This window comes from Globicephala melas, chromosome X (assembly GCF_963455315.2).
Source record: "Globicephala melas chromosome X, mGloMel1.2, whole genome shotgun sequence".
Taxonomy (NCBI): Eukaryota; Metazoa; Chordata; class Mammalia; order Artiodactyla; family Delphinidae; genus Globicephala; species Globicephala melas.
The window spans coordinates 72757615-72774384 of NC_083335.1; the positions used below are offsets into that span (position 1 = coordinate 72757615).

Consider the following 16770-nt stretch of genomic DNA (forward strand, 5'->3'; position numbering starts at 1 on the left):
AAGACACTTTGGACTATCCAGGAATAAAGATAGCAGGGAAAGGGGCCATGCAGAATGCCAGGGATGAATAGGCAATTATGTCAACAGACTTTGGCCCAGTAGGACATTTTTAGCAGCTGCTCTTGCCCTTGGTGACCAGAAGCTCATAATCTGGGGGAACCGTGTGCAGCAGGCGAGCATAGTCACCGTTGATCTGGGCGATGATCTGGTACTCCTGGCCCAGGCAAGGTTCATCAGAGTAGTCGTTGTCCAGTGTCTGGGAAGCTGGCTCTTCACTGGAGCAGCCACTTGTGAAGATGGCCACCCTCATGGTTTCACCAGAGTCACTGGCCTCCCCGGCATGCACCCTGTGTTCCAAGAGCCCACCATCCATGAGAAGAAACTTGAATCTGGTACCCTGGTTTCCCACTTTTCTGCCCCAATTCTTGCCAACTGACCCTCAGGCACTTGCCACCCAGGGATTCTGGGAATGGAGGGCTAGAGGACCTGAATTATTTTGTGTGTTCAATAGGCCAGGACAGTACCACAGAAGATGCTTCAGAGAGGGAAGAAAGTTGTGCCCTGACCCTGAAGGCCTCTGGGCTTAAGATTGGGCCTGTGCCAAACCCCCTTTCCTCTATGCCAGTGACGAACAAAATCGAGGGCAAGGAATGGGTCAGAAGATAAAAGAAGAGAGGTTATCTTACCTGACCACTTCACAGACATGCTCTGGAAAAAAAGGAAGAATCAAGTCAGAAGTCTCCATGGGGAGTGAGTAAGAGCCAAGCATGAGTACTTGTCAAAAGGTAAGGGAAGGGGAGACAGAAAGGGGGATCTCAATATGTCTCAGCCTTCCAACAAATAGGAGCTGTTGGGAAGGTGAGTTGAAATACAGGGATGCAGATTTATCAGGGAAATGAAAAGGAAGCACACTTTATCACTGTCATCTTTGACTGACTCTGGACATTGGGCTGGAGCATTTGCTTGGTATGGTGGGGGGAGGGACACTGGAACTGGATCCACTCTCCACCCAGGAATCTTGCCAAAGATCCCCAGGCAGTCCTTGTGAGAAACTTGGCAGCCATCCAGAGCCCAGGTAAAAGGGTCTGAATTAGTCTGATGTCTGGGACTTTGGTTTGAGCCATTCCCAAATTCACTTATCCCCACCCTGCACCCAGGAAAGATCTTGGAATAAGTCACCATTGCCCCCTAGTGTCAGTGGAGGAGAAGTATCTACATTCCATGCAGGCTTAAAGGCTCTAGCCTAGTACAAAGATAGATATCTCTTGGTACTGCCCTCCAGGAGCTTGTAATCTTTCGGAGATGCAACAGGGAATGCATACATTAAACCACAACAAAGCAAACACGGCATGCTGCAGCAATTTTGCTTTGTGATAGAGCCCTGTATTTCCATGTCTTACCTCCCCAGTTGGCCTGGCAGCTCCTATATTGTAGGGTCTTTTTCATTTTTATATGCCTAATGCATGGTACATAGTAGGCACTCAATAACTACATGTTAAATTGGATTGATGCCCTAAGGCTGTCTCCCTTATAGAGAGGTAGAAAGCAGGAATTCTGGGAAGGCAATCCAGGAAGGAAAAATTATAAAGGCATGAGGTGTGTGGCCAATTTGCCTGCTTGACTCCAGTGTCTGGAAATGAAAATAAGTATAAAGGCATGGTGGGGATTGACAAGATAGGCCAGAGCCACATTATAGAGGGCTTTGAATAGAATGCTACATTTTGACCTCTACCCCCTGAGTCATGAGGAACCCTGGACTGTTTTTGAAAGGAAAATAATCATATGATTACAGTTTATATCCAGTCTCATTGAGACTATAATGAATGTTTTCCTTTTAGTACTCCTGGGATTTGTGACCACTTGAGATATCTCCACATCCAAGTTTAGCCTCATGGGTCGTAGCCATGGCAGTTGGCCAAGACCAGAGCTTACACTTGAGACCCAGGAAAAGGAAACACTCAAGGCTCCCTTCTCCTTTTTGGTTGGAGAGACCCATGGTAGAAACCAGACTATTTGGGAGTAAGAGCTACTACAAACGAAGAGACACACAAATGCTAGTTAAAATAGCTAGTGCAACAGGAACTGAAGTGCAGTTAGGTTTTACTTATAAATCAACATTCAAATTCTTTTTCCTCCTCTGCTGGCAAATAGATGTTAAATGACCCTGACAACTACACTGTAATCATGTCACTCCTCGGCTTAAATATTTTTTAGTAATTTTTAATGCAAGGCTTAGAGAAGAAAGTCCAGATTCCTTAACCTGTCATTCAAGACCTTCTATAATCAGGAATAAGCTTTCCTTTTCCCCTGTATTTCTCTATTGCTTGGTTACATGAATTTTCTTTATTGATGACCCCACTCACATTCATATTTCACCATTTTACCCATTTATTCTTGTAGTTTCTCCTTCCTAGACTATTGCTCCCTTTCAAATGGTTTTCATCCTCCAAGGAATGGTCTAAGCCCCACCTCCTTCTGAAATCCCTTGCTAATTACTCTAGCCCTAACTGACTCCCCTGTCCTCTGGATACCTTTAGCACTGATTGTCTTCTCCAGGCTTTGAGTCCATAGCCTTTATAGCTATGTATTGTTATTGATAAACTCCACGCTTCTACCTTGATTCCATTAATCAAATTGTAAGCAACTTGAGGTCAAGGACTGTGACTTCTCCTTCTCTTGCATCCTCATTAGAAAACTCATTACATAGATACTGTACTCAGTTGGGTACCAAAGATTTGTGAATTAACTTTCATAAGTTGTATTGTCATTGTTGCCTTGCAGGTCTGTCTCTATGGACCCCCTACCCTCACTTTCAAACTAGGCTAGGAGCCCTTTGAAGTGCCTAACATAGTGCTTGATACTGAGTTTATGCTCAACTATACTGCTGAATGAATGAATAAATGAGCAAGAGCCACCCAATCATACTTATCACTCACCCTGTTGGGATGTCTTCCGGCAGACCATGATATAAGTCATTGTGGTGACCACAATACAGCAGAAGGAGATGATGAGAATTATGGCAAAGATAGGCAGACCATTTCCTAGGAGGTAAAACAAGACCAAGTGGTATCTGGTTGAAAATGAATCTAGCAACTCCAAGGATCAGTCCAGACCAGCTCACACTTCTTTCTTTTCCATCTTCTCCTAAATTTCTTAGCTAGCCAGAGAGACAAACAAAACCCTAGGCCCATGAGAAAGACTTGAGAGAAGCTAGAGACTCCACGTATAAACAAGTTATTTCAGACCCACTGGTTGATGGCTGATTGGCCTGGGCATTTGAATGACATAGAACATTGTATATAGTGGAAAATTTCAGTTACAAAGTTCACAGCCAAAAGGGAAAGCTAGAAGTCTTAACATTGCCCTTACCTGGCCCAGCACTTGTCTTTCCAACGTAGCCATCCACTTCAGTGATCCAGCCCTGGGATGAGTTCACTGTGGATGTTGCTATGATAACAAGTGTGTTAGGGTTAGAGGCCTCTCTTCCAGCAAGTAACTGTGAGGTGGAGGGTGGCTGCAAAGTCTGAAGTCCTTCTGTGGGTATCTGTGCTAAGCTTTCTGCAATTCCTGGCCATGTCACTGACCACTATTACCATAAAGTGAGGTATCTTAGTTTTTCACTGTTTATGATGGGAAGAACGCCAATAGAGGGGAGACAATATACCTAAAGTCCTATAGCAAGTCAGACTAGGAGCAAAGCAGAAGTCACAGTTTTTTCTTTTTTCACTTTTCCCATGGGATTATTCAAATTCTCTCCTTCCTTTTGCCTCAAACATTTTCACGAAGAAGAATATATATATTCATGATTCCACTTCATCATGACCCTTAAATCTTTCTTATTTCCATTTCTTTACTACTAATTTCTTTCCGGAGAACACAATGACCTCTTATTACCCATCTAATGGCATTGGGCCTCCTCTCTTGGCTTCTATGAAGCCATTTCAGACCTTTCCTACTCCCGCAGAACCCTAGTAAAACTCACCTTCGAAGGGGGATTGCATGGTTGGAGGTGCCTTAGTCTTGGTCTCGAGTGGCTTTGAGGAATCTGCAAGGAAAAGGGAGTCCATTCAAGGGCCCTGGCACCTTTGAGTGAACAGTTGAATGCCTTAGGGAAAATGGGAAGTAAGTTAGGGCCAGTCAGGTCCTTAATTAATCTGGATGGGAAAACATTTTGTTTTAACTAACTTCTGATTGAAATTTAGCTATTCATTCTCTTGAGAGGGTCTTAGAAGGATTACAAAGAAGGTGGGTGTGGTGATGTCAGTAAAAATGGTAGAGTAATGACCTCCAAATATTCACTTCTTCACAAAAGCAATGAAATAACTGAAAAAAATTCATAACTTTTTTCTTTCAGATTTGGGGAAATTAGCCAAAGATTTGCATCAACCCAAGTAGCATTTATGGAAGAAAAACACCCCAGTCGTGTTAAGAACAGGGAGCTCTGTGGCATTTTAACTTACCCCAACCCTATCACCCTGCCCCAGGCCAGTAGTAGCCTTGAAAATAAACCACATTCTAGGTGCTGGAGTGGACAGAGCAGATTTAATTCCCAAACAATTGTCATTATTTGACCTGTGTGGTGGTTCCCTGAAAGACCTGACTCAAAAGCCTTATATTTATTGGTCACCCAGTGCTAAAACTGTCCCCAGGGAAGGGATGTATTTATCACACAGCTGCCTGAGGCAAGAGATAATAGTTGAGGTAAACAAGAAACTAGCCAGAAAACTTAAAAGAAAAAAAAGTAATTAGATGTTCATAGAGACTTTGAAAATCTCTGACACATTCCTGGTAATCTAGAAGACCACAGACATGCCTAGGGTTTTGTGCATGCTCAGGAAAGACATGAGAACATCATAAGTTCTTTCCTCTGGCTAGCCTTGAGGCTCTGCATTAGCAGGAAGTGAAGGCTACAGCACAGTTATAAACTTCCTGGGTAAGTGTTGAAGACATAGTTCAAAAGGCAACAGAGCCCTGGGAGTTTTAGTGGTTCTAAGTATTTAAGGAGATATCTACCCAATCAGTAGCTGACCACTAAGCTACCAAGCAGAGACTTCAGTGGCAATCCATGACAAAGAATACAAGAGACTACTTAAAATTATCTTAGAAAAGTTACTGAACAAACAAACAGTAACTAGTACAATAAGCAGTGCCAAAAACAAGCCCTGGAGAGAGAAAGGGAGAGTCAGATTTCTAGATTTGCCATATTATATTATTTAAAAAGTCAAATTTTCAACAAAAATATAAGATATACAAAGAAACTAGAAAGTAGAGCCCATAAACATATAAAAAAGCAATGAATACAAACCATCCCTGAGGAAGCAGAGATACTGGACTTACTAGACAAAGATTTTAAATCAACTAAATTTGTTAAAAAAGAAATAAACCAAAGGAAAGATTGTGCAAAAATCTAAAAGAATGAGGACAATTCAAGCCAAATAACGAATATCAATAAAGAGACAGAATTTATAAAACAGGAACCAACTAGAAATACTAGAGTTGAAAAGTACAATAACTGAAAGGATAAAAATCAATAAAGAGAAGAAAAATTCACTAACGGAGATTAAAGCAGGCAGAAGAAGAATCAGTAAACTTGATAACAATTGAAATTAACCAATTAGAGAAACAGAAAGGAAAGTGAATGAAGAAAAATGAGTAGCACCTCAGAGGTCTGTGGGACACCTTCAAGTGTACCAACATACACATAATGGGAGTTGTAGAAGCAGAGGATAGAAAAGGGTAGACAAAATATTTTAAGATATAATGTCAAAAAACTTTCCAATTTGATGGAAAACAATCTACAAGTACAAGAAGCTCAATGAACTCCAAGTAGGGAAATATTTTTTAAATTCACACCTAGATACATACTCAAAAGCCAAAGCCAAAGAGAGAATTTTGAAAGCAGCAAGAAAGAAGCAACTCATCATGTACAAGAGATTCTCAGTAAGACTAATGGCTAAGACCATAAAATTCCTAGAAGAAAACATAAGCAGAATACTCTTTGACATAAATAATAGCAGTATTATTTTAGATCTGTCTCCTAAAGAAAAGAAAGCAAAAATAAACAAATGGGAACTAATTAAACTTAAAGGCTTTTGCAGCTAAGGAATCCATCAACAAAACAAAAAGACTGCCTACTGAATGGGAGAAAATATATGCATAATATGAATGATAAAGTGTTAATGCCAAAAATACATAGATAGCTCATGTAACTCAATATCAAAAAATAAAAACAAAAAACCCATTGGCTTAGTTTTGTTTTTATTTCCCTTTCTCTAGGAGGTGGGTCAAAAAGGATTTTGCTGTGATTTTTGTCACAGAGTGTTCTGCCTATGTTTTCCTCTAAGAGTTTGATGGTGTCTGTCCTTACATTTAGGTCTTTAATCCGTTTTGAGTTAATTTTTTTGTATGGTGTTAGGAAGTGTTCTAATTTCAGTCTTTTACATGTAGCTGTCCAGTTTTACCAGCACCACTTATTGAAGAGGCTGTCTTTTCTCTACTGCATATTCTTGCCTCCTTTATCAAAGATAAGGTGACCATATGTGTGTGGGTTTATCTCTGGGCTTTCTTTCCTGTTACATTGATCTATATTTCTGTTTCTGAGCCAGTACCATACTGTCTTGATTACTGTAGCTTTGTAGTATAGTCTGAATTCCGGGAGCCTGATTCCTCCAGACCTGTTTCTCTTTCCCAAGATTGCTTTGGCTATTCAGCGTCTTGTGTGTTTCCATGCAAGTTGTGAAGTTTTTTGTTCTAGTTCTGTGAAAAATGCCATTGGTAATTTGATAGGAATTGCACTGAATGTGTAGATTGCTTTGCGCAGTAGACTAATTTTCACAATGTTGATTCTTCCAATCCAAGAACATGGTATATCTCTCCATCTCCTTGTATCATCTTTAATTTCTTTCATCAGTGTTTTATAATTTTCTGCATACAGGTTTTTTGTTTCCTTTCGTAGGTTTGTTCCTAGATATTTTATTCTTTTTGTTACAATGGAAATAAAAACAAAAATAGACAAATGGGACCTAATGAAACTTCAAAGCTTTTGCACAGCAAAGGAAACCATAAACAAGACCAAAAGACAACCCTCAGAATGGGAGAAAATATTTGCAAATGAAGCAACTGACAAAGGATTAATCTCCAAAATTTACAAGCAGCTCATGCAGCTCAATATGAAAAAAATGAACAACCCAATCCAAAAATGGGTGGAAGACCTAAATAGACATTTCTCCAAAGAAAATATACAGATTGCCAACAGACACATGAAGGAATGCTCAACATCATTAATCATTAGAGAAATGCAAGTCAAAGCTACAATGAGATATCACCTCACACCAGTCAGAATAGCCATCATCAAAAAATCTACAAACAATAAATGCTGGAGAGGGTGTGGAGAAAAGTGTACCCTCTTGCACTGTTGGTGGGAATGTAATTTGATATAGCCACTATGGAGAACAGTATGGAGGTTCCTTAAAAACTACAAATAGAACTACCATACGACCCAGCAATCCCACTACTGGGCATGTACGCTGAGAAAACCATAATTCAAAAAGAGTCATGTACCAAAATGTTCATTGCAGCTCTATTCACAATAGCCAGGACATGGAAGCAACCTAAGTGTGCATCAACAGATGAATGGATAAAGAAGATGTGGCACATATATACAATGGAGTATTACTCAGCCATAAAAAGAAACAAAAATGAGTTATTTGTAGTGAGGTGCATGGATGTAGAGACTGTCATACAGAGTGAAGTAAGTCAGAAAGAAAAAGACAAATACCGTATGCTAGCACATATATATGGAATTTAAGAAAAAAATGTCATGAAGAACCTAGGGGCAAGACAGGAATAAAGACACAGACCTACTAGAGAATGGACTTGAGGATATGGGGAGGGGGAAGGGTGAACTGTGACAGGGCAAGAGAGAGGCATGGACATATATACGCTAACAAACGTAAGGTAGATAGCTAGTGGGAAGCAGCCGCATGGCACAGGGATATCAGCTTGGTGCTTTGTGACCGCCTGGAGGGGTGGGATAGGGAGGATGGGAGGGAGGGAGATGCAAGAGGGAAGAGACATGGGAACATATGTATATGTATAACTGATTCACTTTGTTATAAAGCAGAAACCAACACACCATTGTAAAGCAAATATACCCCAATAGAGATGTTAAAAAAGAAAGATACATGCACCCCCATGTTTACTGCAGCATCATTTACAATTGCCAAGACATGGAAAGAACCTAAATGCCCATCAACAGATAAATGGATTAAATAAGACGTGAGAAGAATGGAATGACATAGAAACAAAGTTTTTATATGCTATTGAAATTAAGTTGACATGAATTCCACCTAGATTGTAGTAAATTAAGAATTAATGGTAATCCCCATAGTAACCACCAAGAAAATAACCAAAAATATATATGGAAGAAACAACAGAGGAACTACATAGTACACTATATTATATTTATTTACTACCAAAGACAGAAGTAATGAAGGAATAAAGGAATGAGAAAAGACAATATATATAGCAAGCTGGCAGACATAAACCCTACCTTACCAGCATTTACATTAAATGTAAATAGCTTAAATTCTCAAATTTAGAGGCTGGCAGAATGGATAACAAAACACAATTCAACTATAAGCTATGTATATGTATGATTCAAAAGACACAAATAGTTTGTAAGTAAAAGAATGGAAAAAATATGCCATGCAAATAGTAACCAAAATAGAGCTGGAGTAGCTATACTAATATCAAACAAAATAGACTTAAAACCAAAAAGTGTTATTAGAGAAAGAGAATCACATTTTATAATTATAAAAGGATCAATCAATCATAAGACACTACAATTATAAATATATATGCTCTTAACAACAGAGCCCCAAAACACATGAATCAAACAGTGACTGAATTTTTAGGAGAAATAGACAATTAAACAATAATAGCTTGAGATTCGAATACTACACTTTGAAGTTTGGATAGAACAATTAGAAAAAAGATGAACAAGGACATCATAGAACTGAACAATACTGTTAACCAATGGACCTAACAGACAGATACAGAACACTCTACAAAGCAACGGAATACACTTACTTTTCAAGTACGTATGGAACATTATCCAGAATAGACCATATGTTAGGCCATAAAATAAGTCTCAATAAACTTGAAACAATTGTAATAATGCATCACAATAAAATAAAATTAGAAACAAATAACAGAAGGAAATTAGGGAGATTAAAAAATATGTGGAGATTAAATAACATACTTCTAAATAACCAGTGGGTTAAATAAGAAGTCATTAGGAAATTAGAAAATACTTTCAGATGATTGAAGATAAAAACACAGCATACCAAAACTTATTGGATGCAGTGAAAACAGTACTCAGGGTTCAGATGTAAATACCTACATCAGAGAATAAAAAAGGTTTCTGATAATAATTTAATCTTCCACCTTAAAAATAAAATTAAAAATAGAAGAGAAAACTAAACAGAAAACAAAGCAGATGGAAGAAAATAAATATTTAGCAGAGATAAATTAAATAGAAAATAGAAATTGATAGAGAAAATCAACAAAACCAAAATCTCGTTGTTGAAAAAGATCAATGCAATTGGCAAGCCTTTAGCAAGACCAACCTACAAAAGAAAGAGAGAGAGAGAGAGAGAGAGAGAGAGAGAGAGAGAAAGAAAGAAAGAAAGAAAGAAAGAAAGAAAGAAAGAAAGAAAGAAAGAAAGAAAGAAAGAAAGAAAGAAGAAAAAAGAAAAAAAGCAGGCTCAAATTATTAAAATCTTTGATGAAAATGGGGACATATCTACTAACTTTGTAGAAGTAAACAGAATGACAAGGGAATACTATGAACAACCATATGACAGTGGATTAACTAAGATATAAACAACAAATTCCTAGAAATGCACAATCTACTGAAAGTGACTAAAGAAGAAATAGAAAATCAGAATAGGCAGAACTTTAACAAGTAAAAAGGTTGGATTGCTAATCAAACAACTTCAGATAAAGCAAAGGCTAGGCCCAGGTGGCTTCTCTGGTGATTTCTATAAAGGTGTTTTTTTTTTTTTTAATGGCAACTCTTCACTAATTCTTTCAAAAAGTAGGTGTGGTAACACCTTCAAACTCAGTATATGAGACCAGTATTATCATGATACAAAAGCATAGAATGACATCAAAACAAAAGAAAACTAAGAACCAATATCCCTTATGAATATAGATGCAAAACTCCATAACAAAATACTAGCAAACCAAATCCAGCAGCATATTAAAAGGATTGTGCACCATGATTAATTTATCCCAGGAATGCAAGATTGGCTCAATATTTGAAAATGAGTCAAGGTAATGCAGTCTCTTAATAGAATAAGGACTAAAAGAAACACAAAATCATCTCAATAGACACAGAAAATGAACTTGACACAATCCAATTAACTTTTCATTATAAAAACACTCAACAAGCTAGGAAAAAAAGAAGTGGTCTCAAACCAATAAAGGGCATCTACGAAAATAAAGGCATCTATCATCATAATGGTGAAAGAAAGAATATTTTCCTGTAATATCAGAAACAAGTCAATTATTTCCATTCTTTCCATGCTTATTCACCATTGTACTGTAGATACTGGCCAGGAAAATTATGCCAGAATAAGAAATAAAAGGCATCCAAATTGGAAAGAAAGGAATAAAATTATTCCTATTTTCAGATGACAAAATCATATATAGAAAAGCCACAAGAATCCACAAAACAGGAGGGAAGATGGCGGAAGAGTAAGTCGCAGAGATCACCTTCCTCCCCTACAGATACAGCAGAAATACATCTATACGTGGAACAACTTCTACAGAACACCTACTGAATGCTGGCAGAAGACCTCAGACCTCCCAAAAGGGAAGAAAGTCCCCACGTACATGGGTAGGGTAAAAGAAAAAACAGAGACAAAAGGACAGGGATGGGACCTGCACCAGTGGGAGGGAGCCGTGAAGGAGGAAAGGTTTCCACACACTAGAAGCCCCTTCACGGGCGGAGACTGTGTGTGGCGGAGGGGGGAAGCTTCGGAGCTGTGGAGGAGAGCACAGCAACAGGGGTGCGGAGGGCAAAGCGGAGAGATTCCCGCACAGAGGATCGGTGCCGACCGGCACTCACCAGCCCGAGAGGCTGGTCTGCTCACCCACCGGGATGGGTGGGGCTGGGAGCTGAGGCTTGGGCTTCGGTCAGAGCGCAGGGAGAGGACTGGGGTTGGCAGCGTGAACACAGCCTGCAGGGGGTTAGTGCACCATGGCTAGCCACGAGGGAGTCCGGGGAAAAGTCTGGACCTGCCGAAGAGGCAAGAGATTTTTTCTTCTCTCTTTGTTTCCTGGTGTTCGCGGAGAGTGGATTAAGAGCACTGCTTAAAGGAGCTCCAGAGACGGGTGTGAGTCACGGATAAAAGTGCGGACCCCAGAGACGGGCATGAGATACTAAGGATGCTGCTGCCGCCACCAAGAAGCCTGTGGGCGAGCACAGGTCACTATCCACACCCCCTTCCGGGGAGCCTGTGCAGCCCACCACTGCCGGGGTCCCGGGATCCAGGGACAAATTCCCAGGGGAAGCACACAGCACGCCTCGGACTGGTGCAGCGTTACGCCGGCCTCTGCCACCGCAGGCTCTCCCTGCACTCCATGACCATCACCCGCCCTGGCCTGAGTGAGCCAGAGCCCCTGAAGCAGCTGCTCCTTTAACCCCGTCCTGTCTGAGTGAAGAACAGACGCCCTCCGGCGACCTACACGCAGAGGAGGGGCCAAATCCAAAGCTGAGCCCCAGGGAGCTGTGAGAACAAAGAAGATAAAGGGAAATCTCTCCCAGAAGCCTCAGAAGCCGTGGATTAAAGCTCCACAATCAACTTGATGTACCCTGCATCTGTGGAATTCATGAATAGACAACGAATAATCCCAAATTGAGGAGGTGGACTTTGAGAGCAAGAATTATGATTTTTTCGCCTTTTCCTTTTTCTGTGAGTGTGCATGTGTATGCTTCTGTGTGAGATTTTGTCTGTATAGCTTTGCTTCCACCATTTGTCCCAGGGTTCTATGCATCCGTGTTTTTTTTCAAAAATAATTATTTTTTATTTTAATAACTTTATTTTATTTTACTTTATCTTCTTTCTTTCTTCCTTTCTGTCTTTCTATCTTTCCTTCTTACCCTCCTTTAGACAACAAATCATCCCAAACTGAGGAGGTGGACTTTGAGAGCAAGTTTTATGATATTTTCCCCTTTTCCTCTTTTTGTGAGTGTGTATGTGTATGCTTCTGTGTGAGATTTTGTCTGTATAGCTTTGCTTCCACCATTTGTCCTACGGTTCTATCTGTCCGTTTTTTAAAAAATTATTTTTCTTAATAATTATTTTGTATTTTAATAACTTTATTATATTTTATCTTGTTTTATTTGATTTTACTTTATTTTCTTTCTTTATTTCTTTTTTTATCCTTCCCTCCTTCCTTTCTTCCTCCCTCCCTCCCTCCCTCCTTTCTTTCTCTCTTTCCTCCTTTCTTTCTACTTCTACTAATTAGTTTTTTCTACTTTTTCTCCCTTTTATTCTGAGCTGCGTGGATGAAAGGCTCTTGGTGCTGCAACCTGGAGTCAGTGCTGTGCCTCTGAGGTGGGAGAGCCAACTTCAGGACACTAGTCCACAAGAGACCACCCAGCTCCACATAATATCAAACAGCGAAAATCTCCCAGACATCCCCATCTCAACACCAGCACACAGCTTCACTCAACAACCAGCAAACTACAGTGCTGGACACCCTATGCCAAACAACTAGCAAGACAGGAACACAATCCCACCCATTAGCAGAGAGGCTGCCTAACATCACAATAAGTGCACAGACACCCCAAAGCACCCCACCAGACGTGGACCTACCCAGCAAAAAGAAAAGATCCAGCTTCATCCACCAGAACACAGGCACTAGTCCCCTCCACCAGGAAGCCTACTCAACCCACTGAACCAACCTTAGCCACTGGAGAGAGACACCAATAACAGCAGGAACTATGAACCTGCAGCCTGCAAAGAGGAGACCCCAAACACAGTAAGATAAGCAAAATGAGAAGACAGAGGAAAACACAGCAGATGAAGGAGCAAGATAAAAACCCACCAGAGCTAACAAATAAAGAGGAAATGGGCGGTCTACCTGAAAAACAATTCAGAATAATGATAGTAAAGATGATCCAAAATCTTGGAAATAGAATAGACAAAATGCAAGAAACATTTAATAAGGACCTAGAAGAACTAAAGATGAAACAAACAATGATGAACAACACAATAAACGAAATAAAAAATACTCTAGATGGGATCAATAGCAGAATAACTGAGGCAGAAGAATGGATAAGTGACATGGAAGACAAAATAGTGGGAAAAAAATTGTGCAGAGCAGAATAAAGAAAACAGAATGAAAAGACCTAAGGACAGTCTCAGAGACTTCTGGGACAATATTAAACGTACCAACATTCGAATTATATGGGTTCCAGAAGAAGAAGAGGAAAAGAAAGGGACTGAGAAAATATTTGAAGAGATTGTAGTTGAAAACTTCCCTAATATGGGAAAGGAAATAGTTAATCAAGTCCAGGAAGCACAGAGAGTCCCATAAAGGATAAATCCAAGGAGAAATATGTCAAGACACATTTAATCAAACTGTCAAAATTTAAATACAAAGAAAACATATTAAAAGCAGCAAAGGAAAAATAACACAAAAGGGAATCCCCATAAGGTTAACTGCTGATCTTTTAGCAGAAGCTCTGCAAGCCAGAAGGGAGTGGCAGGACATATTTAAAGTGATGAAGGAGAAAAACCTGCAACCAAGATTACTCTACACAGCAAGGATCTCATTCAGTTTTGATGGAGAAACGAAAACCTGTACAGACAAGCAAAAGCTGAGAGAGGTCAGCACCACCAAACCAGCTTTAAACCAAATGCTAAAGGAACTTCTCTAGGCAGGAAACATAAGAGAAGGAAAAGACCTATAATAACAAACCCAAAACAATTAATAAAATGGGAATAGGAACATACATATCTATAATTACCTTAAATATAAAAGGACTAAATGATCCCACCAAAAGACACAGAATGGCTGAATGGATACAGAAACAAGACCCATATATTTGCTGTCTACAAGAGACCCACTTCAGACCTACAGACACATACAGCCTGAAAGTTAGGGGATGGAAAAAGTTATTCCATGCAAATGGAAACCACAAGAAGGCTAGAGTAGCAATTCTCATATAAGACAAAATAGACTTTAAAATAAAGACTATTAGAAGAGAGAAAGAAGGACACTACATACTGATCAAAGGATCGATCCAAGAAGAAGATATAACAATTGTAAATATTTATACACCCAACATAGGAGCACTTCAATACATCAGGCAAATACTAACAGCCATAAAAGGAGAAATTGACAGTAACACATTCATAGGAAGGGATTTTAACACCCCACTTTCACCAATGGACAGATCATCCAAAATGAAAACAAATAAGGAAACACAAGCTTTAAATGATACTTTAAGCAAGATGGACTTAATTGATATTTGTAGGACAGTCCATCCAAAAACAACAGAATACACATTTTTCTCAAGTGCTCATGGACCATTCTCCTGGGTAGATCATATCTTGGGTCACAAATCAAGCCTTGGTATATTTAAGAAAATTGAAATTTTATCAAGTATCTTTTCCAACCACAATGCTATGAGACTAGATATCAATTACAGGAAAAGATCTGTAAAGAATACAAACACATAGAGGCTTAACAATACACTACTTAATAACGAAGTGATCACTGAAGAAATCAAAGAGGAAATCAAAAAAATACCTAGAAACAAATGACAATGGAGACACGATGACCCAAAACCTACGGGTTGCAGCAAAAGCAGTTCTAAGAGGGAAGTTTATAGCACTACAATCCTACCTTAAGAAACAGGAAACATCTCGAATAAGCAGCCTAACCTTGCACCTAAACCAGTTAGAGAAAGAAGAACAAAAGAACCCCAAAGTTACCAGAAAGAAAGAAAGCATAAAACCAGATCAGAAATAAATGAAAAAGAAATGAAGGAAATGATAGCAAAGATCAATAAAACTAAAAGCTGGTTCTTTGAGAAGATAAACAAAATTGATAAACCATTAGCCAGACTCATCATGAAAAAAAGGGAGAAGACTCAAATCAATACAATTAGAAATGAAAAAGGGCAAGTAACAACGGACACTTCACAAATACAAAAGATCATGAGAGATTACTACAAACAACTCTATGCCAATAAAATGGACAACCTGGAAGAAATGGACAAATTCTTAGAAATGCACGACCTGCCAAGACTGAATCAGGAAGAAATAGAAAATATGAACAGACCAATCACAAGCACTGAAGTTGAAACTGTGATTAAAAATCTTCCAACAAACAAAAGCCCTGGACCAGATGGCTTCACAGGCGAATCCCATCAAACATTTAGAGAAGAGCTAAGACCTATCCTTCTGAAACTCTTCCAAAATATAGCAGAGGGAGGAACACTCCCAAACTCATTCTACGAGGCCACTGTCACCTTGATAACGAAACCAGAAAAGGATGTCACAAAGAAAGAGAACTAGAGGCCAATATCACTGATGAACATCGATGCACAAATCCTCTACAAAATACTATCAAAGAGAATCCAACAGCACATTGAAAGGATCATACACCATGATCAAGTGGGGTTTATTCCAGGAATGCAAGGATTCTTCAATATACGCAAATCAATCAATACACAAACAATATGGTGTATGTGATACACCACATTAACAAACTGAAGGAAAAAAACCATATGATCATCTCAAGAGATGCAGAGAAAGCTTTTGACAAAATTCAACACCCATTTATGATAAAAACCCTGCAAAATGTAGGCATAGAGTGAACTTTCCTCAACATAATAAAGGCCATATATGACAAACCCACAGCCAACATCGTCCTCGATGGTGAAAACCTGAAAGAATTTCCACTAAGATCAGTAACAAGACAAGGTGGCCCACTCTCACCACTCATATTCAATAAAATTTTGGAAGTTTTAGCCACTGCAATCAGAGAAGAAAAAGAAATAAAAGGAATCCACATTGGAAAAGAAGAAGTAAAGCTGTCACTGTTTGTAGATGACATGATACTATACATAGAGAATCCTAAAGATGCTACCAGAAAACTACTAGAGCTAATCAATGAATTTGGTAAAGTAGCAGGATACCAAATTAATGCACAGAAATCGCTGGCATTCCTATGCCAGGAATAGGATGAAAAATGATTTTTCATCACTAATGATGAAAAATCTGAAAGTGAAATCAAGAAAGCACTCCCATTTATCATTGCAACAAAAAGAATAAAATATCTAGGAATAAACCTACCTGAGGAGACAAAAGACCTGTATGTAGAAAAGTATAAGACACTGATGAAAGAAATTAAAGATGATACAAATAGATGGAGAGATATACCATGTTCTTGGATTGGAAGAATCAACATTGTGAAAATGACTCTACTACCCAAAGCAATCTACAGATACAATGCAATCCCTATCAAACTACCACTGGCATTTTTCACAGAACTAGAACAAAAAAATTCACAATTTGTATGGAAACACAAAAAACTCCGAATAGCCTAAGCAATCTTGAGAACGAAAAATGGATCTGGAGGAATCCGGCTCCCTGACTTTAGACTATACTAGAAAGCTACAGTAATCAAGACAGTATGGTACTGGCACAAAAACAGAAAGATAGTTCAGTGGAACAGGATAGAAAG

General features: G+C 39.1%; 1 protein-coding gene across 1 annotated transcript in view; it reads right to left on the reverse strand.

Annotated features, from left to right (window-relative positions):
* Positions 1-16770, reverse strand: part of VSIG4 (V-set and immunoglobulin domain containing 4) — a 29589-nt gene continuing 12819 nt past the window's right edge. The window contains exons 4-8 of the mRNA XM_030851530.3: positions 3983-4045; positions 3370-3447; positions 2937-3041; positions 687-708; positions 1-347 (exon numbers count right to left, since the gene is read on the reverse strand). Coding sequence (XP_030707390.1) covers positions 110-347; positions 687-708; positions 2937-3041; positions 3370-3447; positions 3983-4045 — 506 coding nt within the window. The 3' untranslated portion in view covers positions 1-109. The remainder of the gene's footprint in view (positions 348-686; positions 709-2936; positions 3042-3369; positions 3448-3982; positions 4046-16770) is intronic.